At 43.0% G+C, this 23,269-nt stretch overlaps 1 protein-coding gene across 5 annotated transcripts in view; it reads right to left on the bottom strand.

The window, feature by feature from the left end:
* SEPHS1 (selenophosphate synthetase 1) overlaps nt 1–16,627 on the bottom strand; it is a 26,736-nt gene extending 10,109 nt beyond the window's left edge. The window contains exons 1-7 of one of the 5 annotated variants that reach the window (XR_008391722.1): nt 15,525–15,865; nt 13,151–13,420; nt 8,002–8,105; nt 6,723–6,830; nt 5,612–5,766; nt 3,701–3,791; nt 1,358–1,457 (exon numbers count right to left, since the gene is read on the bottom strand). Coding sequence is in view for 4 of the 5 variants with exons in the window: in XM_037143528.2 (XP_036999423.1) it covers nt 1,358–1,457; nt 3,701–3,791; nt 5,612–5,766; nt 6,723–6,830; nt 8,002–8,105; nt 13,151–13,343 (751 nt within the window). In the remaining variant the exon portion in view is untranslated. Of the gene's footprint in view, nt 1–1,357; nt 1,458–3,700; nt 3,792–5,611; nt 5,767–6,722; nt 6,831–8,001; nt 8,106–13,150; nt 13,421–15,240; nt 15,503–15,524; nt 15,869–16,322 lie in introns of those variants that run through there. The other 4 variants (XM_037143528.2, XM_037143532.2, XM_037143531.2 and 1 more) reach the window with 4 other exon arrangements.
* Nucleotides 16,628–23,269: the final 6,642 nt, after the last annotated feature.

Raw genomic sequence — 23,269 nt, 5'->3', positions numbered from 1 at the left:
TTACAATAGAAAAAATATAGACAATAAACAGAAATAGAAAATATATTGAAGAATCTTTTGAATGTAGCATCCTTATAAACTGTTGTATAACCACTCTGGGAAACAATCAGCACCACCTAGAAGATTAGGCACACTAGCCAGTGTGGCTCAGTTTGTTGAAGTGTTGTCCTGTAAACCAAAAGGTCGTGGGTTCAATTCCAAGTCAGGGCACACAGAAGAGGCAACTAATTGATATTTCTCTTTTACATCGATATTTCTCTCCCTCCCTTTCCCCCTCTCTAAAATCAGTAAGTACGTCCTCATGTGAGGATTTTTTTTTATTTTAAAAAATAAATTAAAAAAATAGGAAAGCTGAGGCAGTAGAGACCTCTTAGACATGTGCACCTGAAGCCTTGACCAAGAAAATTCTTAGCAGCAACCCAAATGCCCAAGAGCAGCCCAGGTAAGTACGTCATGGAGTAGAAAATTATACAGTGCAGAAAATTAATGAAATAAAAGTATACAAAGCAGGGATGATGCTCAGAAACATTAAACAGTGAACAAAAGAGCAAGAAAAAAAATATACAGGTAGAATTCACTAAAAAAATACACAACTAATTTATTTCTTAAGAATGTAAGTCTATGTGATAAAAAATGTTAAAGCATGAGAATAAACACTAGAATCAGAACAATGGTTCCTCCTAAGCAGGAATCCAGGACCAGGGTATGGGACAGGCACCTCTGGCTTCCAAGGCCACTGTTTCTGACATCAGCCGGCAGGCACGTGGGCGCTGCACTGCTGTTCCTTAGGCCCTGCGCATATTTATTCCTACAGAAGCACCTGTGTGAGTTGCTCTACACAGACAATCTGGAAGCAGCCTGGCATTTGGAATGTACACTCCAAGAGGGCAGGGACTTTTGTCTCTTTTGTTTGCTGCAGTGTCCCTAGCACTTGGAAGAGTGAAGGACACACTATAGGTCTCTTCAAACATAAATTGAAGGAGTAAACTTTGTATACTATGTGCTAGTCATTCTTTTTGGTACTTCACTGATGTTTTTCTTTTTAATAATCCTGTGAATAGGATCTTGTTTCCCCCAAGGAAATACATATAAGAAATACGTGCATTTTCTGTTCTTAAACCCAAGTCTCTACAACCAGGGACCGACAGAGGAGGGTCTGCAGTTACTGGCCAACTCTGGCCCATGGCCTATCTTCCGGCTAAGAGCAGTCTTCTTTTACATGTTGAAAGAGTTGTGGAGGAAAAAATTCAAAGCAACTGAGACTACATGTGGCCTGTAAAATAGTTCGTTCCCATCTTGACCCTGTTCTGAAAACTTGCCGACCCAGCCGCAGACAGCTTCCCGCCCCAATACCTACCTGTTCTGTTGAGCCTCGCCATATTCATCATCGCCTCCTGGTATGCCAACTCCACATCTTCCTGGGTGACCACTAGTTTAATTTTATTCCATTTTTCAGGCTAATATAGGAACATGGGTGAGGAAGACAAGAAGGGAAAAATGTGATTAATCCCTACTTCTAACTACTGAAAGAAGCCTATTTTTCTTTAGTCATCCTAAGGGGAATTTTATTTCTCAAATTTTGTATACAACATTGTTTTCTTTTCCCCCCTGTAACTATTATTTTAGGTTTCCATTAGAAATACCATAGTGGCATTTTTTTATGTTTTCAAGCCACACTTCCGTAGTCAAATATTGTAACTTACTAGCTATAAAAGCTGCAGTGCCCAGGCAGTGAAAGGCATGCCGACACTGGGGCAGTTTCTCCTCTGTGGTAGGGTGTAAATCACATATGAATAGTTTTAAGCGTCCTTTGGTTCATCTCCCCATCTCCCCTATTAAGCTAATGGCTTTATTTTTCATATAATTACACTGTACTGGCTTTACCTGAATTCTGGATCAAGGCATCTTATGGACAAATGAATGTGAAGGCAACTTTGCTTGCATGTGCACTGAGGACAGCTGTGGTGACCACAAAGGTCATCATAAAAAGTAAGAAGAAAAAGGTGTTTCCCTTTTTCCTCAGTCAGTCTTCAAAGAAGTCAGCATCAGGATTATGGGTCCCTGACACACTGCCACCACGGTCCATTAATGACCACCATCCACGCATTCACTTCTGTTCTAAGGACACCCAGTAATCTACCACTCAGTGTAGTAATACCTTAGGTCTATCCAAGACCTATTCCTCCCTTATCCATTTTCCCCATTTCCCCCCAGAGGTTAACAACTCTTCTGAATTTTATACTTGTCATTATTCCTGTCTTTCAAAAAAATAGTGTTCTCATCCATACAGATGCCTAACAACATGCTCTTTGGTTGCCTCTGACTTTTATGAAAAGGGTAATGTACCGTCACAGAGTCTTTGAAACTTGCTTTATGCAATTCTGAGCATTAAAAAATGGTATAAAAGCAAAGAAAGTGTTGAGCTGGGGGTGGGGTGGGGAGAAGAACCCTAAACCCCTCCTCTTTGATGTCCCTTTACCTCACCGGCTTGCAACATCCTTGCTGAATTCCTCAGATATGAGTAGTTGTGTGGTGAAACAACTCTGAACATTACTGCCCAGCCATAACCTTCCAGGCAGATTTAGAGAGGACTCTACTTGGTGGGACATCTCCCCACCATCGCTGGATGAGAAGGGAAGTATAACTAGACTGTGGCAGCCTCAGAGATTTTCTCTGCTATATCAGCTGAACATACTTGGGTATGAATAACATGAAATTATTCTTCTTTTTCAACTGTATATTAGGACTGGTAGTTTCAGATGACAGTTGTAGAAATTAAAAGCATCAAAATATGTGAGATACACCACAAATTGTATTAATTTTTGAGTTGTTATGACAACGGGTAAAATCTTAAATAAAGTATGATTATAGCTTGGTGTAAAAGTAACTCAGGATAAATATCTATCTATTCCAGATGCTCTCTCTACAAGGTAATTATTCATCAAAATGTCCTAAGTTACTAATTAGTTGAAAAAACAACCAAACAAAACCACCAAAAAACTCATCACTAAAATAATTTAAATTGTCAGTAATCCTGGTTTTATTTATATCCCAAGCAACAAACTTTCCACACATTCTCTTCTGTATTATTTTTTCCTTTTTGTTAAATTTATTGGGATGACATTGGCTAACAAAATTATACAGCTCTCAAGTACATAATTCTATAACACATTATCTGTCTTCTACATTATTTTTTAGTGATGTTTAAGATATGAAAGATAGAGCTATCTCAGCACTAAACAAACCAAGCTCACTGCCTTGCAAATTCTCTTTACGGAACTTCTTTGAAGCCCCACGCTGGGGCTTTACCTCCTTTAAGTATTCAGTACATGGAACTCTGATTTAACAACAGACTAAGGACAATCCGTAGTATTTCTTTAAGGGTGTGACTGATACTAAACTCCCTGGTGGTGAAACTAAAGAAACTCATTTTGAGAAGACAACCTGACGACATTTAGAAGATCTAGACCTGAAACATATTAAAACATGTCCAAGGGGAAGGGTTTCCTATATGGACAAGACGCGACACTTACTTCAGAAGCAGATATATCTTGTAGTAAAGTAAAAGCACACTCCCTGCACTAGCACACTGAAGAGATTACTTGACCTGAATGTAAATGAATGCCCTTTTCTCCAAAAGCCACAATCCTGTAAACTTTTGTTCAGCTCCTCCTCCCCCACTGCAGGCAGGGTCACTCACAATATCCAGCCACTGGTGCACTGCCACTGCCACTTGTGTCCCCAGGGGCTTGGTCAGAACGAGCACATCCCCAGGCACGGCATTATCTGGCCTGAAAAAAAGAACAAGGGAAGGGCATGGTCAAATTAACCAAGGAGATAAATTCATCATTAGTTTAATAGGAGAAAGAAAAGTCTGGTAAAAAACACTGCCTTCTCGAACACATTTAAGTCACCACCACCACCTCGTGTTAGAGCCTTGCAACTTGCTATCGAGGCTACTGGAACAAAAACGCTAAAAGAGAATACAAGAGTCTACCAATTACCTACCAGTTCCAGCCCCCCAATAAAATGTATAAAGCAGCAAATCACTTAGCCTTCAAAGGCAAGGGTCTGATTAGACCCAACCATGCTTCCAAGGCAGCAAGACTTCTTAAATGAAGACTGATTCTCAGGCTATGCAATTCGCCCAAATCTGTGGGTCTAATGTTTTAGTGATTTCAGATCCAAGTTTCAAACTCAGACCAACCAAGAGAGCAGCAAGTTTCCTACTTGGCACTCAGATTACTGAGGACTGGTAGAAGTAGTTGCCTCCAGGAAGGAAAACTGGCAATGCAGATGAGTGACAGACTGCACTGTAGAGCGTTTTATACCTTTCAAATTCTGAGCCATGGCAACAGAGTGCCTATCAGTATCTAGTCACAAAACCAGAGAAACAAATGGAATTTGTACTTCCTTCAGAAAATAGAACATGGTGGCTTTTCTTCACAAGGCATGAAACATGGCAAGTGGCAACTTGTGCCAATAGAAAAACTTCTCCAAAGATCTAGGAATAGTTAAAAAATAAACCCTCATTAAATGATGCTCAGCATCATTAGTGATCAGGCAAATGCAAATCAAACCAGTTAGATATCATTTCAACCCATTTGAATGGCTATTATCAAAAACATATAATAAAGTAAAATAAAAATAGTAACAAATACTGGAGAGGACATCAGACACTAGAATCCTCCTACATTGCTGTTGGGAACCAGTCTGAGGGTTGCTCAAGTCAAACAGTTGCCACATGACCCAGTAATTCTTAGGCATATATACCCAAGAGAATCAAAATGTTATGTCCGCATAAAAACTTGTATATGCATGTTCATAGCAGCATCATTCATAATAACACAAAGATTAATCACCTGTGACTAAACTGTGGTATGTCCACACAATGGAACATTATCAGCCATAAAAAGGAATGAAGTACCGATACATGCTACAACATGGACGAACCTTCAGAGCATTATACTAAGTAAAAGAAGCTAGACACAAAAACATCACATATTGTATGATTCCATCCATATGAATGTCTAGAATAGACAAATCCAGAGACAGAAAGTAGATTAGTGGTTTCCAGAGGATGGAGGAAGGAGAGAATTGGGAATGATTGCTTATAGATAAAAGGCTTCTTTTGGGCTGGGGCGGGGTGTGATTGGAATATTCTGGAATTAGATAATAATGATGGCTGCACAACCTTGTAAATATAAAAAAATGAATTGTATACTTTAAAATGCTGGATTTTATATTATGTAAAACTTTGTTATGTGAATTATACTTCAATAAAAATACTGAAAATTTAAAAAACAAGAACAAAGTACTGATAGATCTTGGAAAAGGGATGAACCTTAAAAATATTATGCTAACATTATATAAAGTAAAAGAAGCCAGGATAGGGCATGACAGTTAGGGGGGACATGGTTCCTTGTTGTGTTGATGAAAACGTTCTAAACTGACTCTGGGGATGGATATAAAACTCTGTGATTACTAAAGGACCATTGAACTATATACTTTAAATGGGTGAATTTTATAGTATGCAAATTCTATCTCAATGAATCTATCTTAAGAAAAGAAAGAGAACCAGGCCAGGTGACATGGAACAAAACCAACTTACATGATAAATTCATTGGGCTGGCAGACAGTTGTAGCCACTCCTCCCAAAACAATCCAGGGGTTTAACACTGTTTGGCCGCCCGTTACAGACGTTCCTGCCTCCTCTGCTGCATCTTTAAAACCCTGTATAATTAGGGGCATCACTTTATCCCTTTCCTAGGGTTTAAAAGGACACAAATTAAAAGTCATATAATTCAGTACAAAACCGAGAAAAGAGTGTCTACACTTGTAGTTATAAAGAGAATTGTAAAACCCTAAAGAAGTCCTGAAAGTTTACAGACTGGACAGGGAGCAGTAAGAAAGAAGGACGGAATAGTTTACATTGTAGCCATTTCATCAAAAGCTGGAAGATATTCTAGATTACAATGGGAATGAAGCCCAGACAACAGAGAAGGAAAAAATGGAATGTGACTGTGTATACAGGGCTCTCCAAAACCTGAGCCAGCTCTTTAAATGGTCCTTAAGAATTCCAAGACTCATTTAATATGCACCCTCCGCCCTCCCCAGACAACTGTGTGCAAGCGATGGCCCAACTACACATCTGTGCAGGCAGAGAAGGGCCTACTGAAAACTCTCATTTCTATGAGGCAGGGGAAACTTCTTTTAGGGGACAAACACCAGTACCTTTCGAAAATAATCTAAATGGGAATTCATCTCTGGGTCAGAGAACAGGTACAGATAGCAAGGTTACAGACACTACCAGGTAAGCACAGGAACACACATGACACCCGAGCCCCATCACTGTCTACATCAGTGACCAATCAGCAACCAAAGGGAAGGGTGCCTGTCCCCTGGGGGTGCCGCATACCATGGGTCTGTAAGGCTGGTCCAGTTCACAGGCCTGGTGTGGAAGTGGCCTAGACTTTAAAACAAACATAAATGTCTTGGCTTTGGTCTACCCAGAAGAAAGGGAAGCAGGCAGTGGTAATGAAAATGTGAATAGGCCAGACTATTTTAATTCACTAATAGCTGCCCCAAAGTGGAGAACATGATGAAATACGGAAGTCACGCAGCCTGGGCTCCTCACTGTACAGATGGGAAAAGAAAGGTGACCAGTCCAGTGAAATGACCAAGACAACAGACAGTAAGCAGCTGGCTCATCTCCTACTTACCCTGTCAGTCATTTTATTACTGATTCCAAGGAGCATCAGCATATTGTCACATTCTGTGACCCCCATTGCATAGAGGTCACTGAGGACATTGGCACATGCTATTCTGCCCTGGAAGAGAACACAGACATGAGAAAGGACAAGAGGGGGACTTTCCATGTGTGGAGTGAGTCTACAGAGTAACTCCCAAGAGAACTCAGGGACTTTCCAGGGATGGCAGCTGCTGGGATGGGGTGCTGTTTCTGTGATTTGCAGACTGGTTACCTTTCCTTAATCACAGAATTGCTAGGCTATTCACTCTAAGTCATTTTTCTTCTGACATAAGGATAAAGAAACTCCCAAACATTAAAAATTTCAGTGGTTTTTTTGGGGGCTTGTTTAGGTTTTTTCAATGATTTTCTGGCAGACTGGCAGTTAGCTTCATAGCCTTCTGTGACTCGGTTTCAACAGTAACAAGGCAACGAGTGGTTTGCAACTTGAGTGCCGAGTGCTAGTTAGGGTTGCAGCAACTTATTGCCCCTTCTGTTCTGGCTTCTCTCATATGTTTTTAAGAGATGCTAGAAAAAGGATGAATTTTAGTTCTAGCTACCTCTGCCACCTGCTCAGGTGGGACACCTAGGGTGTGGCTAAACTCGGTTTCCCAGAAACAGAAATACTCCTCTAGAGGAGAAAACAGATGGATGTGTGGATAGACAACAAGTTTCTATTAACCTGTGTGCTTGTCACTGGCATTTGAGAGGTGAACACCCCACCCTCACCCCCATTTAGCTGCCTCATGGCCCAAGTCCCTACATGTGCAGCTTGATCCCAGCGCCCTTGGCACAGAGGAAGGACCTCTGGTATTTCCTAGTGTTAGGATGTTCCCAATCTCATCGGCTCCTCTCAGCTGGTAGTATCAGACTTACTACAGGGTACCATAACATCTCTACCCTGAAACACAGGAGTGAGGAATTTACAAATATCAAACCAAGAAAATAACTACAGACACACCAGTCAACAGACAGTGTGAGTTGACAGCAGGTATCCTTGCACAAAAGCAGCAGAGGGACTTCTGCCTAACTGCTCATGTGCAGTACACCAAGTGTAAGAAGGAAGTAGATCAAATGACTGCAATTGTGCAGGGTCAGGTCAGTGGTGGGATGAGAATGATTTGGATATAACAAAAACAAGCGCGCGCACACACACACACACACACACACACACACACACACACCCCATGGCCACAACCCAAAACCAAACAAATGGCAGTTCCAGATGTAAAAACACATTAGGTCAAACTTACCATCATGTAAGGGTCATCAACGATAGGATAAATATAATCTGTGGTTTGCACCAAGGAAAGACCACCATGCCTCAAAGGAATGACACAAGTATCCATTCCAATTCCTGCAAAGATGGAAGTCATCATCATCCACAAATCAAGAGGAAAGGCCATTTCATCTTATACCATCAGTGTTCTGCACAGAAGTGGTCTCCACAGGATACTTATAGAACAATGCATGCTGCCAGGACAGCAGTGTGTTTCCTACCAAGAAGTACTACTGAAATAAATGTGAATATAACTAGCCGGAGATAGAAAATGGGAGTAAAATTTGTTAGTTACAAAGACTCAAGCTCGGTGTGGTATAATTTTAGGCTTTCACGATGCCTTGAATAGATAGATATCCCTTTGTACACCGTGTCATGGGACTGGCACCGTATAGAATTTCTTTAAAGAATAGCATCAATGGAACTTTGGGTGTTTTATCTCTAGTTTATTTGAATTTACCTTCAGGCATTATTCTGTTTTCCCAACAGAAAATTTGTAAAATATTTTACACACATAAAATGTTATTATTCCCACATTTTAGTCCATAATGAAAATAATAAATTAGGAAAAAAAAGAGGGCAAAGACAGAACAGGAATTCATCATTTCCAACCAAGCAAGTACACAAACACTGTGGTATCTAAAAGCATTGTTTCTTAAGAGGACACCTTAAAATTCCATGTTATTCCCCTTGTAAAAACATGTCACTTTTACTCACTTATAATATGAAGGGGAAAAATGTGCTGAAAAAGCCTGTTGTAAATATTTCAATTTATTAAAATTGTTGTTAAACATTTAGAAAAAGACAGTCATACCCGGATACTCTCTGGTTTAAGAACTCATCAAACCCTGTACTAGTTGCATATTGATGAGAAAAAATGTTTCAGCACTCATCACTTGCTCAGGACTCATTACATTTGCTAGCACTTGTATGAGTCACAATGCCACCCCAAAAGAGAAAATGCTTCATTGTTCTTGGTTTCCACACTCATTATGAGTTCCGGAATGAATTAACAATGAGTAGTACCAAGGTACCACTGCTTAAACAACTGATAGGCTAATTAGTTAGACACACTTCTCTTTTCCTGAAATTATTTTAGAAACCATCAAGACCAACTTTTATAAGTTATACTTCTTTAAAAATCACCTGTAATGCAGGTAACTTTACAAATTCCAACTGGCCTTCCTTCCAAGTAGGCTGAATAGTGCTTTCCTATGCCTGTCTCGAAAGGATGTCACCTGCCCTCTGACTTCACCAGTGCAAGTCCATCAGCCACAGGCAGAGAAAAAGGCAGGATGAAGTACAAAAAGAAGCAAGGGGATGCTATTCTGACTCCAATTCAGAATTCTAAAGTAAACAAAAATAAATCATACTGAATCACGTGAAACAAAGACTTAGGTACCTCTCATATTCCGCATAAGGAAAATGCTCAGGCACAACTATTTCAGCACCACAAACATGACATACCCAACAGGGGCCGGGGCACAGGGCACCTTATTTTCCTAGGTCTTGGTCCATTATTACTAATGCAAAAAATAAAATCAAGTTTAATAAGAAGTCATGGATTCTGTGAAGACAAGCTGATTTCTTTTTACTGCACCAGATGGCAGCTCTTGGTGGAGGATCCAGTTAGGGAGCGGAGAGTTTAGTTTCAGAATGTCAAGTCTTGCAAATCTGTGACAACAAAATCCACTTTACCAGTGACCAGTTTTCACGTGTATTAGCTGAGTATATGTGCAGACTCTCAGAAATTTCACTTAATAATTGTTCTTTAGCATTTAGGTTGAAATAGAACAAGAACCACATTTAACTCATATTGATTCTCCCTAAATGGATCATTCTAACTGGCCATTCTGACTGTATGACTATTCACTTTGGAAATAAGTGAGATACAGTTTTTGTTTTATTTGTTTTCATATAAACTAAAGGACTGCAGAAAGACACATTTAAAAAGTCACTGAATATTAGCTTTAAGTGTTTCTAATTTGGGTATTCTTAAACTTGAATTACATATATTTGTAAAGCATTTAATTTTTATTTATACCTACAATCAGAGCATTTTAACTGATGACTCTTGAGCATGTTCCTAGGGCTGAAAAGAAGCTCACATTATCCTTATTTCCTCTTTCATAAGCCACTGGCTACATGTGGTACATGTGAAATGTTTATTTCTGATAGAGATGCATGGTGAGTGTAAAATGCACACCACATTTTATATACTAGTACCAAAAACCCCAAACCTCATGTTTTAAATGAATTGTTTAAATAACATTTTCTATTGTTATATGAAACATATTATAAGGAACTTAATCTAATTTTTTTAAAATGTGACTACTAGAAAATTTAAAATTACATATGTGGCTTACATTTCTTTTGGACAGCATTGGTCCATAGTGATTGGTTTACAAATCATCTATCAAACTTCAAGGAAGTAAGACAGTATGAGCCTGAGATGGGCCATGGGCCTGGAAAAACTAGCGTATCAAGGTGAGAGAGGGACAATCTAGGTAGAGGGTAAGTGGGCATAAAGGGAGATGTCAGAGAGTGGAAGAAGTCTCAACTACCAATCTGAGCTATGGGGAATTCTAGGAGGTTTTCAGGAAGACTGAAATGATCCATCAACAAAACCCAAACCATCACACCATCACCACTGCCAGGAACTACGAACACTTGACAGCTGTGAAGTACCAGGCAACAGATGTACCAGGTTCTTAGATACACCTACTTTAACACTTTTTTTTAGTTAGAATACATCTAGTATCTGTACATTTAACAACTGTTATGGTTCGACCCTCAATTAATAGCATTTTAGAATCCAGGAAATATGACACTCTTTTAGAAAAAAAAGAAAATCAGATAGACACATTTGTGTGTATAAATTTAGACACACACACACATATGTACTGCATATGTGTGTATACACAGTACATATACATGCATGATAATTTCCAGTATAGAAATTTACAAACAGTATTATTATACCACTGTATATAAATCAGGAAATTGAGGCTCAGGAGGGTCAAGAATGTGCGCACAGTAGTGTTAGTGACCAATAAGTGACTGTCAGAATATGACTCTAGATCTGATTCCAAAGCCAAATTATACCATCAAGACATACCACTTCTGTGTAGTTTTAATACCCTGCTTCCTTCGATGTCTATTTGCTTGTAATCTGGGACCTGTGGCTACCCCTAGTGAATGCCATGAAGGCAAATGCTACGGATGTGCATTTTTCTGGAAAAGGGAGACACCTCTTCATTTACTTCTCAAAACCCATGTGTGACCAGAATCCACTGCCTTTATGTCCTTATATCTGCTTTCCCCTGCCTCCTCCCTTGCTGTTGACATCTGTCCCCTTTTGCCACTGCGAAGGATTACAGGTGATGTAGCTCCTCTCCCCACTCTAAATACGTCTGGACTTAGAAACCAGATGACAGAAGGCAGAGGAAAGGAAAGACATGGATTCCAGGCCTTGCCCTTGGCCAAGTGTCATGGTGCTGCTGGAAGGAGCAAATGACCCTACCTACTACCAAAGTGCTTAACAGTGCACGGCATGCCCAAGTGCTCAAAAATATCAACCGGGGGAAGTTCCAAAGAGGAATTATTACTTCATCCACAAGGTTTTTATTGCATTGTCCTGCCCCATTCAGTAGCTATTTTTCTTGACAAAGCTATTGAAGAACTTTTTCAGTATACAGATGCTTTTTAACGTTCCTAAGTCAAAAATGCATTTAATACATATAACCCACCAGACATCATAGCTTACCCTAGCCTACTTTAAATGTGCTCAGAACACTTATGTTAAGCTATACTTGGGAAAATTATCTAACACAATGAATATACTATAAATAGTGTATCAGTTGTATCCCCGGTGATTTCCTGGTTGACTGGGACTGAAGCTTAGGGCGCAGCATCACAAGAGAGCATCAATCTGCATATTGCTAGCCTGGGAGAAAACTGGAATTCAAAATTCCAGGTACAGTTTCTACTGAATGCAATACTGCTTTCATACCATCACCAAGTCAAAAAAAAAAAAATTCATGAACCAAACCACCACAAATTGGGAACCATCTGTATTTTTATTTTTTGACAAGCTGATATCCAACCCAACTCATTCATGTGGTATTTCTCCATACTCAGACATCAGCTAGATGAGGACACTTCAAATTGACCTCCTGGGAGTCCTGAGGCCCCTAGAGTGTGGACTGTGAGCTTTCCTCTCTCCCAATCAAAGCAACTCTGCTTTTATCTGCCTTATGTATCAGGGAAGAAAGGAGTACCCTGGGTTCAAAACCAAGGTTGTAGTCACAGTAAAAAAATGGGCAAAAAAAAAAATAAGAATCTTATGAAAGAAAGCTGATCAAGTCACACACAATAACTGCAAAACATCCAAATTCCTAGAATACCCATCAAACAATCAAATCGCAATATGACCACAGTCTTGCATCACATACTGTCAAACCACACAATAAAAGCTAACAAGATCCCAATAGCCTATAATTTCGTTCTGAGGTCTATGTTCAGGAAAAGGCAAATCACCGATGACGTCGGGAATTCTGTAAAGAAAAAAACATGGCTCTCAATTCCAGATGACATCTGGGGGCAACTACAGTTTCAGTCCAGTTTTCTCCCCTTCTGTGTCTGGTCCATTCTTCTCCTTTCTCTGCAAAGGAACCTTTCGAACAGTGCATGTTGCCTGGAGAAACACCCAAGCCTCACCCACTCCCAACCTGCTCGCTGCTCTCAACGTTACTGCACACTGATGATTAAGCACCACCTTTCCTAAGGCAATGAAAGGACGCGAGCATTTTAAGGAAATGTTTGAGATAAAGGCATAAAGGAGTTTTTGCTTAATCCTCAGCTACCAAGAAAAATCGATATAATTAAAAATAGTTTTACCATAATTGTCTCAATCGTGTACTTAACAGTTTATAAATGGTTACAGCACATTTCAAGCACTTCCTCCTCCAGACAAATTACAATAATGTAGTAAACTACCTTGCTTCGTCCTTTGATTCTTTCTTACAAAAACTTTACTTAAAGGCAACATGGTTTTTGACTGACTAAATTGCAGCCAAGATACTTTACTCAGGGAAATGTAAGACAAACAATGGTTCACATACCAAGCCTTGGCATAACTGCTCCCAGAAACTGTTCATCTTCTTGGAAGTGGTTCTCTTGTAAGGATTCCAACAATTTCTGCAGGACATCTTGGGGCACTTTGCAGCCAGTACCCTTCAGTTCTGTGAATCTGGTTAGCCGGAAGCTCTTGTCCAATTCATAACTTTCCGGGTTAAAGGACTCCCGTGTAGACATGGTTCTTGGGTGTACACACCTCACAGCTGGGCTCCTCACCTTCCTCTCCTAGTCTGCTGATTTCTTTATAGATCAACCTGAGTATCACCAAAACACAAACACCATCAAAAGATTTCTCACTAGTGCCCCGAGTGGTATGGTTCAGTGGTTTGGGCATTGTCCCACAAACCAAAAGGCTGCCAGTTCAATTTCCAGTCAGGGCACGTGCCTGGGTTGTGGGGTGTGTGAGGGGCAATGAATTGACATTTCTCTCCTTCTCTTCCTCTCTAAGTAAAACCTTAAAAAAAGAAAAAGATTTCTCACTAGTACCTACCAAAAAGCAAGTGAATACATGAAATTGAAAAGTAAATGTGAATAGGACTGAAATCAGTAAGTCTACTGGGAAATGATAATTCGGGGCCCTAACAGTTCAGGTCAGTGATACATAAGCCAAGTAAGTCATTTTAAAGTGACCATAACCATCACAGGCATCCTCTAGGTAAGATCCCATGTTTGTGGTGTCATAACTGGGGCTCTGAGGGGTAGCCGACCTCCTCTGAAGAAGGAACTATGGGCCAGCTGGTTTACATGACACAGTGCCATCTTGAAAAGTAAGTCACAAAGGTTCTTCTAGTGTGAAACGTTATGAAAAAATGTCTAGTTACTTTATCTGTCAGCTCAAAAGCATTGTGATTTAGAAATTAGACGTTTGTTAAAGTGACTTTTCTGGAAACTTTTCTGATCTCTTTGTTATCTCACATAGAAAAATAAAACACCTACTAGATACTTTGCAGGAAAAAGACATTGAAAAGGCATTTGGTGAAATTCTTCATGACCTTAAATTCAATTTCAGAAAAACGTTTTTACTGAGCCAGAAGTACACAACACAACCCAAAACTAACAGTCTCACTAAAGTACACAACTTGAAAACTGGAACTGCCGTTTAATACAGTCAAATACATTTTCTTCATGAGAGCGGTGTAAAGTTCTGTTTTAATGCAGTGCTAGTTCCTAGAAAGCAAACATCTGCTCAACAAAATAGTACACACACATCACTGACAAAATATGCTACTGCTCATTACTGTTTCATCACAGAACTAAAGTGATAAATTAAGCTGTGCTAAATCACTAGCTTTATTATACTTGGTAGCAACGGAACAAGTACTTCAGAGTTCGAAACCTTTGGGGCTGAACAAAAAACTCACCATGTGCCCCCAGGGTTTACAAACCTTCGCTGTATTCTGCTGGAGATAGAATTACAGACGCCCCAAGTTTTAAGGCCAGTTTCCCTTATAAAATATACCATCAAGAACATAATTCCCAATTATAGTGTTTTCGATCGCTGCACAGGACATCACTCAATTCAAATAAATCTCACAAAGCCAAAGTCTGGGCAGTAATCCAAGATGTCTTTATGAAAACATGTTTGGGGTGAGCAATAATTTCGGTGTGAAAGCTACAACTGTGCCACATTCCAAGAAAACAACCTGTCCAAAAGGAGGGCAGCGGGAGAGCAGAGCAAGTGACCGAGATGGGAATTTCTGAAGCCATTTGAGAGTTAGGAAAGTCCTATCGGACGTTGACTTGGACGAGTCTGGAACAAAAGCAAAGTCCTTTCCTCTCAAAGTGCTTCCCATTTAACTCGGCCTCACTTCTACCAGAAAAAAACAAGAAACACCTCACTAGGCATCAAGTTATTTTCCTATTCTAATCCCTATCCAAAAAAAAAAAGACAGGAGGGGAATTTGTGGGACTAACTTACTTTTAAACATCATTTATATCTTCACAAATTTTTTAAGGGAATAAAGTTTAAAACAATTAAAGCCAACAAGGCACTCAAGAGTTTTAAAATTCCAAATGGAACAAGGGACACGAATCACAACATTCACAGACTAACATTAAAGAGTCAAATTCTTACATTTTGAGACGGAGATGAGGAAGGGGGTCTATTTGGGAAAAAGAGCAATTAATGGGGGAGAGGGAGCAAAAGAATGTGCTAATAAAGAGGCTGTCGACTCCAACCCAAAAGCCGCCAGTTTACACCTTTAAAACAATGACATGAATATTTAAAGATAACGGTTAACCCTTTCTTTTCCCAGCCACGTTTAAATTTCTTTAAAAGGGATGGCAAAGCGTGCTGCACAACTCGGGGAGCACAGTAAGTGGCGGTGGGAGAGGGTGCAGCCTCGGCTCGATACCTACCTACCCAAAGCCCCTAAGCCCAGGACATCAACAATGGAGGGGACACTGCGACGTGGGCGCAGCGACCAGTCGCTCGCCATGAAGCACACATCGAAGTCGGCAGAGTATGGGGCACGGAACGCCGGGGCACCTTAAAGCTTTGGCTGCCGCCTTTAAAGGCCAATCGGGCCTGGGCTCTTTGTGCGGCGCCGAGGGCTGGCCGAGGCCTGGGGAGGCAGCGCGGCGCCACTGGATGGGCCATGCCCGATCGCCCGCGTGTCCTCCCAAGCTGTGGCGGCGGGAACCGCGCGCGGCCCAGAGGCCGCAGCGGGGCGAGCGCGGCAGGACCCTGGCCCTCTGGTCGGCCCGGCCACAGCACCCGGTCGTTGGCCCCGGGTCGGAGGGCGCACGCGGCGGGGGGGGATGGCGGGAAGGCGCTGGGCCAAAGTGAACCGCCTGGGTTCTCCGCCACACGCGCGCTGGCCGCCGCCGCGCAAAAATGTCGGCGGGCGAAAAAATTAACCCCTCCGTCGCCGCCGCCGCCCTCCCCCTCCACTCCTCCCCCGCCCTCTCTCCCTCCCTCCTTCCCCGGCCCCGCGCGGCGGTGGCGGCGGCGCGGGCGGTGCTTCTTTTTTAAAGCGGCCCCACCAAGCCCTGGCTCGGCCCCTCTGCAGGCAGTGCTGGTGCGCGCTGGCCGTGCGCAGCTCTCGGCAGCCCGGGCGGCCGGGAGGGGGATCCGCACGGCCGCCCGGGGCCTGCGGACGAATATTCCCCTTTAAGCCTGGTGTCGCGCCCCCCCTCCCCGAGCCGGGCGCTTACCGGTTCGCTTTGCGCCCTCCGCCTCCTCCGGAAAACGGGCCGCCGCCGCTCCCACAATGCACCGGGCGCGCTGGGCTCCCTTAAGCGTCGCCTGAATAAAAATGCCGCTCCCGGCGGCGCGGAGGGCGGGAGGGCCCGGGCCACGCTGGGCGCCGCGGGAGCTTTGCCCAGCTCCGCAGGCCCCTGCCGGGAAGGGGCCGCCGCGCTCCGCCGTTCGCCGCGCCAGGGGGCCTTTAAGGGCCCTCTATACCTCCCTTTAAGAGGCGGCGGGCCTCGGCCCCAGCGTCTTGGTGGCTGCGTGCGGCCCGGGAAAGGGGCGGGGGCGCTGTGCAGGCCCGAGCGCGGCAATGATTGGTCTCGGGGGAGGGGTGGGGGGTTGCAGAGCCGAGGAGCCCGGTGGCATCCGTTGCCTGATGCAAAAAGGATTTATTTCAAAAGTTGCGAGTTCCATTGGCAGCAACCCTTGGCGCCCAGACCACCTACTTTTCCTAGACCTGTTGGAATGGCCAGGAATGTTTTCCAAAACCTGTCAGGTCTCAACACTTTACGCTGTGGGACGCTGGACCTGCTCCCCGTGCGCACAAGTCTGTCGTGCTGGAACACAACGACCCTGGAAACAATTTTTTTTTTAAAGAGTGGGAATGGAGGAAAAGGCGCCTTTGCTAAGACGAAGGGCTCGAAATCACAAACGACAATTCTGACGAATAACGACTTAACCGGCTCTCTAAACAATAATGTTTAGCCTGGCTCAGGAGCCCTTAGTGAATGTGCAAGGGTCCTGCAAAGTTTCTTGCAGGTTTAATGTGCGTGGTAGAAGTCAGAACTTACGGTTCCTCTGCAATTACGTTGTTTACTTCACAAATCCAAGTGAACATGACAACCTAATTACATGTTTGAATTGACAACGATAGGCGCGCTTTATTCACCTTGTGAAGTTAACCTTTTTTTCCCCCCAGGTTTTCATCTTTCTAATGTATTGCTGGCTCAAACGAAGAACAATGGTTTCATAACTTTAAGGGATTCCCTTAAAACCAAGGAGTGTGGAGGACCAAACTTCTAGAATGGTTCAGCATTTTCCGAAAGTATTTTGGGGCAGGAATGCTTAGAGTAACAGAAAGGTGTTTTATATTGCAGGTCATGGTTATGCATATGCCCTTGTCATTCTTAAAATTTCTGTTTGAACAATCGCCCAGGGTGTTCGTCTAGGCAAGGATTCAGAAGTAGTGCAACCTGGAAGACCAGCTGATGTAGGTTCCTCTCTTTTGTGTCTTTTCTCTGTTCCCCTACAGTATGGTAGCAAAGAACGTGGGTAGCCTGGGTTCTTTGATGTGATTTGTTGGGTTTCTGTACCAATGGCACATAACCCTATGGCCGACAAACCTGGATTTGCCTCCGAATCCCCCATGAAGTCTCAGATATACACGATCCCCAGGAAACACTCCAGATAACCAGAATCAAGGCAGGAGAAAATGGATCGTTTTCTTCCATTGATCCTCTTCCTTTTAAAACTGGTTTTGTGAGATATTGTGGGTTTTGGGTTTTGTTTGGTTTTTTTTTTTAGCAAAAATGTCACAACTAGAAAAAAAGGAATTTGGGGATTAGGGAAGGTGATGCAACAGAGGTGATTAGGGCCTTATGAGAAGATGTGCGAGTCATGCTCAGTAGTTCGGTTTTTATGCCACAGTCAGTAGACATGTTCTTTTACGGGTTTAGTTTGTAAACAGGCTGCAGCACATCTGGAAGGATGAGCTCTACCAAAGGATACCTCCTGTGATGAGGAGGTAATTGTATTAGTCAAGCACGGAGGCCAGGCTGTTTAAAGTGAAGCTGCTGGGATGCAGAAGAAGGACGGGATTCCATGTGTGGATGGAGGAGGAAGCGTAAAATGACCCTCAGGTTTCTAGTTTGGGGGAACTCGATGGTTAGTGATGCTACTAATTGAGATAGAAACGTGTTTTGGTGTGAGTTTAGCTTTAGAAATGTTAAATTGCAGGTGCCTGCCAGATAATCTAGGCAGAAGGCGATTGGTAAAATAAGGTCTGGCTCTTGGGGTGGGCTTTGCATTTGAGATGCAAATGTAGGTGCATCAGCATGTAAATGATGTTTTCTGCCTCGAAAAAGGTGAGATTAACCAGGAGTGGGAGTTAGGGAAAAAGTGAGAGACCTTGGACAGAGCCCAGTGGAGTTTTTAAATGGAATAGCTGGATGAGCCGGAAGCTGATCCCTGATGAGTCTGGGAGGCTAGCTAGCAATCTCAGAACGTGTTCATTACTCTCCCAGCTCCCTGGTTGTAGCTCTCAGCAGCCCCAGAAAAACCAAGTCAAATTCTGCTGAGTAGAGGCTGTAGACTGATAACTAAGCCACAGATGCCTTCCTTCATGTCAAGCCAGTCCTCAATCTTGGGATCAGGTAATATACCAGATCTCTCCTCCCTCCTTTCCTTTGTCCTAAATGCAAGCTCCTCTTTATCATTGCCCCAGTCAGCCTTCATTATTCTCCCCAAAGTCTACACCACACTTTACTGTCCTCAGTAGCAAATGCATTTCAAGAAGAAAATAGATGCCCTCAGAGGAAGTCCTCCAGCATTCCCACCCTAGCCCTATGACCATCAGGGCAAGTGTAACAAGGGAAAGACCACCTCCATCTGTTTAATTCTGGCCCCTGCTATGTTCCACCTGTCACCCCTCCGATAAAAGCTAACTCTTCTTGTATATTCACAATATATTATGTATTTTCCTTCCGTGGTGGAGGGAACTAGAGCTTAGACTGATTGAGTTACTTACCCAAGGTTACCGTCTTACTTTGGGTCTATCCAAGACAGATCTTGAAATGAGCACCTGGGAGGAGGGTATTTATTTGGGAGGTGATCTTAGGAAGCACAAGTCAAGAAGTGGACAAAAGGAGACAGGGAGAGAGAAGGCCAGACAGAATGTAAATGAGTGGGTTTCCACTATGGGCAGGCAGCAAGGCTCAGTTGGCACCTCTGAGAAACGTACGGAACCCCTTCTGATGGGCAGAATAATGCCACCATACTCCACAGAGATGTCTATGTCCCCATCCTGGGAACCTGGGAACATGTTACGTTACAAGGTAAAGAGGAATTCAGGTTGTAGATGGAATTAAATTTGCTAATTATTTAATTGAATGACTATCCTGGAATATCTGGAAAGGCCCAATGTAATCACAAGAGTACTTAACAGTGGGAGGTAGTGTCAAAAGAAAACCAGAGCGATGGTAGCCTGAAAGGATTCAGCCCAGTGTTGCTGGCTATGAAGAGGGAGTGAAAACAGGAGACTTCTAGAAGCCGGAAAAGGTAAGAAAATGAGATTTTCCTCTAGAGCTTCCCGAAAGGAACGCACCCTGCTGACACCTTGATCTTAGCTGAGTGAGATAACATGTCAGACTTCAAATCCACAAAACTGTCAAATCATAAATGTGTGTTGTTTCAAACCACAGAGTTTGTGGTAATTTGTCACAACAGCAATGGAAAACAGACATTCTTAAAGTTGTGCCCCTGGGAGGGAGGTGGAGGTGTTTTATCTGCTGACTCTCATCCTCCAGTGGCTGAGGGTTCCCCCAGGCGAGGTGAGTCTTCTGTACCTGTCTTTCACTGGACTGGGGAGGCTCAGACTTTCTAGCCAAAAGAGGCAGCCCTGAGCACCAGGCAGGCAGGTGCCTAGGTGGGGTCCTGTCAGTTGGCCGGAAACTTTCCAAAGCTTGGGGTGAACTCCAAAGTGGGCCAGACCGCTGTAGTGCCCACAGCCTCTGTCACAGCACTCAGCTGTAAGTCAAGCCAGGATTTAAACTGGCCTAAGTCTACCTGGAGCCCAAATGTCTGCACAGAGGACCTCCCTGCAGCATTTGAGACCACTAAGAGTCCTTTTTCAAATTCTCTGGGTTTGATGTTAGGTCTTCTCTCATCCTCCCTCTAACCTTTTTGGCTGCTTCATCTTTTTTGAAATGTTCTCTTTCACTGTCTTTCACTCCCACTTACCCACCTCAGCACTGATGTTCATTAGGTTTGTCTTTAACTTTCTCACGTTCTTCCTACGTTATATGTTGCACAGGGCTTCTGTAGCCATGCTGTCCAATAAATACGGTAGCTGCTTCCCATGGGGAGCTATCGAGTGCTTAGAATGCCTGAACTGAGATGTACTCTCAGTCAAAAAAAAATGCACTGGATTTTGGACACTTAAAAAAAGAGAAAGCGAACCAGTTCAATAATTTTTGCATTGATTCATCTTGAAATACAGTATTTTAGAAATGTTGGGTTATATAGAATACATTATTGCTTTTATCTGTGTCTTTTCACTTTTAACATGGCCACTTGAACGTGTTCAGTCACCTAGGTGACTCACTGTGTGTTTCTGCCAGGCAGAAACACCCTGCTGTAGAGGTGTTCCAGGACCAGACTAAAGCACTCAAGCACTTACATGGGTGTTCCACAAACATTCCTAATTCAGCCTGCTCCAGACCCAAATAATCATTCTCCTTCCAACACTGCCCCGCACCCCTCACTGCAACCCCCAGGTCGACATCTCTTCCATTGACTGTAGTGCAAGACAGTTATTCGTTGAGCTGCACATGCTAGAACCCTGACATTTATCCTCAACTCTTCCCTTTTTCCAGTATTTTCTATTATCAGTCAATTCTACCTCTTGCACGTTTTTGTATTCAGACCCTCCCCTTCACTCCCACTGTTACTGTCTTTGTTTATTATCAAAGTGTGGAAGTATCCTAGTTTTCTTTTAAATATATTTTATTGATTATGCCATTACAGTTGCCCCATTTCTCCCCCTTCATTCCCCTCCACCCTGCACACCCCTCCCCCACCATCACCACCCCTTTATGTCCATGTGTCACAAGTTCTTTTTTTAATTAATTAATTAATTTTTTATTGATTATGCCATTAGTTTTTCTATTGCCCCCTTCATTCCCCTCCACCCTACCCCCCCGTCCCCACCATTACCCCCCTTTAGTTTATGACCATGTGTCTCAAGTTCTTTAGATTCTATATTTCCCATGCTATTCTTGCCCCCCATCTATTTTCTATCTACTGTCTACGCTAATTATTTTCTGTACCTTCTCCCCCCTTCTCCTCCTCCCACTCCCCTGTGGCTAACCCTCCTTGAGATCTTCCTTTCTATGTTTCCACTCCTGATCTAGCTGTCCTTTTAGTTTGATTTTGTTTTAGGTGTGGTTGTTAATAACTGTGAGTTTGCTGTCCTTTCACTGTTCATGTTTTTTTAACTTCTTTTTCTTAGATAAGTCCCTTTAGCATTTCATATAATAAGGGCTTGGTGATGATGAGCTCCTTGAATTTGATCTTATCTGAGAAGCACTTTATCTGCCCTTCCATTCTAAATGAAAGTTAATTTGGATAGAGCAATCTTGGTTGTAGGTCTTTGGATTTCATGACTTGGAATACCTCTTTCCAGCCCCTTCTTGCCTGCAAGGTCTCTCTTGAGAAATCGCTGACAGTCTGATGGGGACTCCTTTGTAGGTGACTGTCCCCTTAGCTCTTGCTGCTTCTAGGATTCCCTCCTTCATTTTAATCTTGGCTAATGTAATTATGACGTGCCTTGGTGCGTTTCTTCTTGGGTCCAACTTCTTTGGGACTCTCTGAGCTTCCTGGATTTCCTGGAAGTCTATTTCCTTTGCCAGATTGGGGAAATTCTCCTTTATTATTTGTTCAAATAAGTTTTCCACTGGTGGCTGTGCCTTTCCCCCTTCTGGTACCCCTATAATTCGGATGTTGGAGCGTTTAAAGATGTCCTGGAGGTTCCTAAGACTCTCCTCATTTGTTTGAATTCTTGCTTCTTCACTCTTTTCTGTTTGGCCATTATTTGCTTTCTTCTGGTCCACTCCCTTGATTTGAGTCCCAGTTTCCTTTTCATTGCTATTGGTTTCCTGTGCAATTCCATTCATTTCAATTAGTTTCGCCTTCATATATTTGTCTAATTTGTGGCTATAATCAACCAGTTCTGTGAGGATCCTGATCACCAGTGTTTTAAACTGTGCGTCTGAGAGTTTTGCTATTTCTTCATCGCTTAGATTTATAAGTCTCCGGGGCTTTGAGATCTTCTTGAGCCATTTTTGGTCTGTTCGTGCCCTTTAAGTGTGAGGAACAGAGCCTTGGACTCCCAGGTTGCTGGGTTGTGACGCTGTATGTGGGGGCGTGGTCAGAGCGGGGAAATGGCGGCACCCTCTGCTGTTTTGCACCGCTGGGTAGGAGCAGAGCCTTAGGTGATTCACCAGGGCCGGGCCACTCAGAGTCGCTGAGTTATGATGCTGTATGTGGAGGTGGGGTCAGAGCAGGGAAATGGCGGCGCCCTCCCTGCTGCTTGCCGCGGGTCCCGGACCAATCGCCCAGTCCCTCACCTGTCTACCCGAGCACAGATGCACGACCACAGTGAACCCATAGCCCTGCTCCCTTGCTGTTTCCCCGCGGTAGCTCGCTTGGTCGCTCACTAGGTCCAACCCTGCGCCTGGATTCCATGCGCCTGAGTCCGTCTGACCAAGTTTTCCTGTGCAACCCCGCTCTACCAGCTGCTGGTTTCACCCCTTACCGGTCAGACTGAAGATTTTGTTGTTAACAGACTTCCGAAAAGTTCAATTTTCTGTGTTCTGGCTGTGTTTTCTGTTGCTAATATTTAGTTGTCTCTAAACTTGGTTGTGTGAGAAGGCACGGATATCCACCTATGCCTCCATCTTGGTGGAAGTCTCCTCACAAGTTCTTTAGCTTCTACATTTCCCATACTATTCTTGCCCTCCCCCTGTCTATTTTTTACATACCATCTATGCTACTTATTCTCTGTACCTTCTCCCCCCTTCTCTTTCTCCCACTCCCCTGTTGCTAACCCTCCTTGAGATCTTCCTTTCTATGTTTCCACTCCTGATCTAGCTGTCCTTTTACTTTGCTTTTGTTTTAGGTGCGGTTGTTAATA

This window comes from Artibeus jamaicensis, unplaced genomic scaffold (assembly GCF_021234435.1).
Source record: "Artibeus jamaicensis isolate MK-2021 breed Jamaican fruit bat unplaced genomic scaffold, CSHL_Jam_final contig_426, whole genome shotgun sequence".
NCBI lineage: Eukaryota > Metazoa > Chordata > Mammalia > Chiroptera > Phyllostomidae > Artibeus > Artibeus jamaicensis.
The sequence above is the reverse complement of the archived record's forward strand: the minus strand, read 5'-3'. Positions and strand labels throughout refer to the sequence as shown.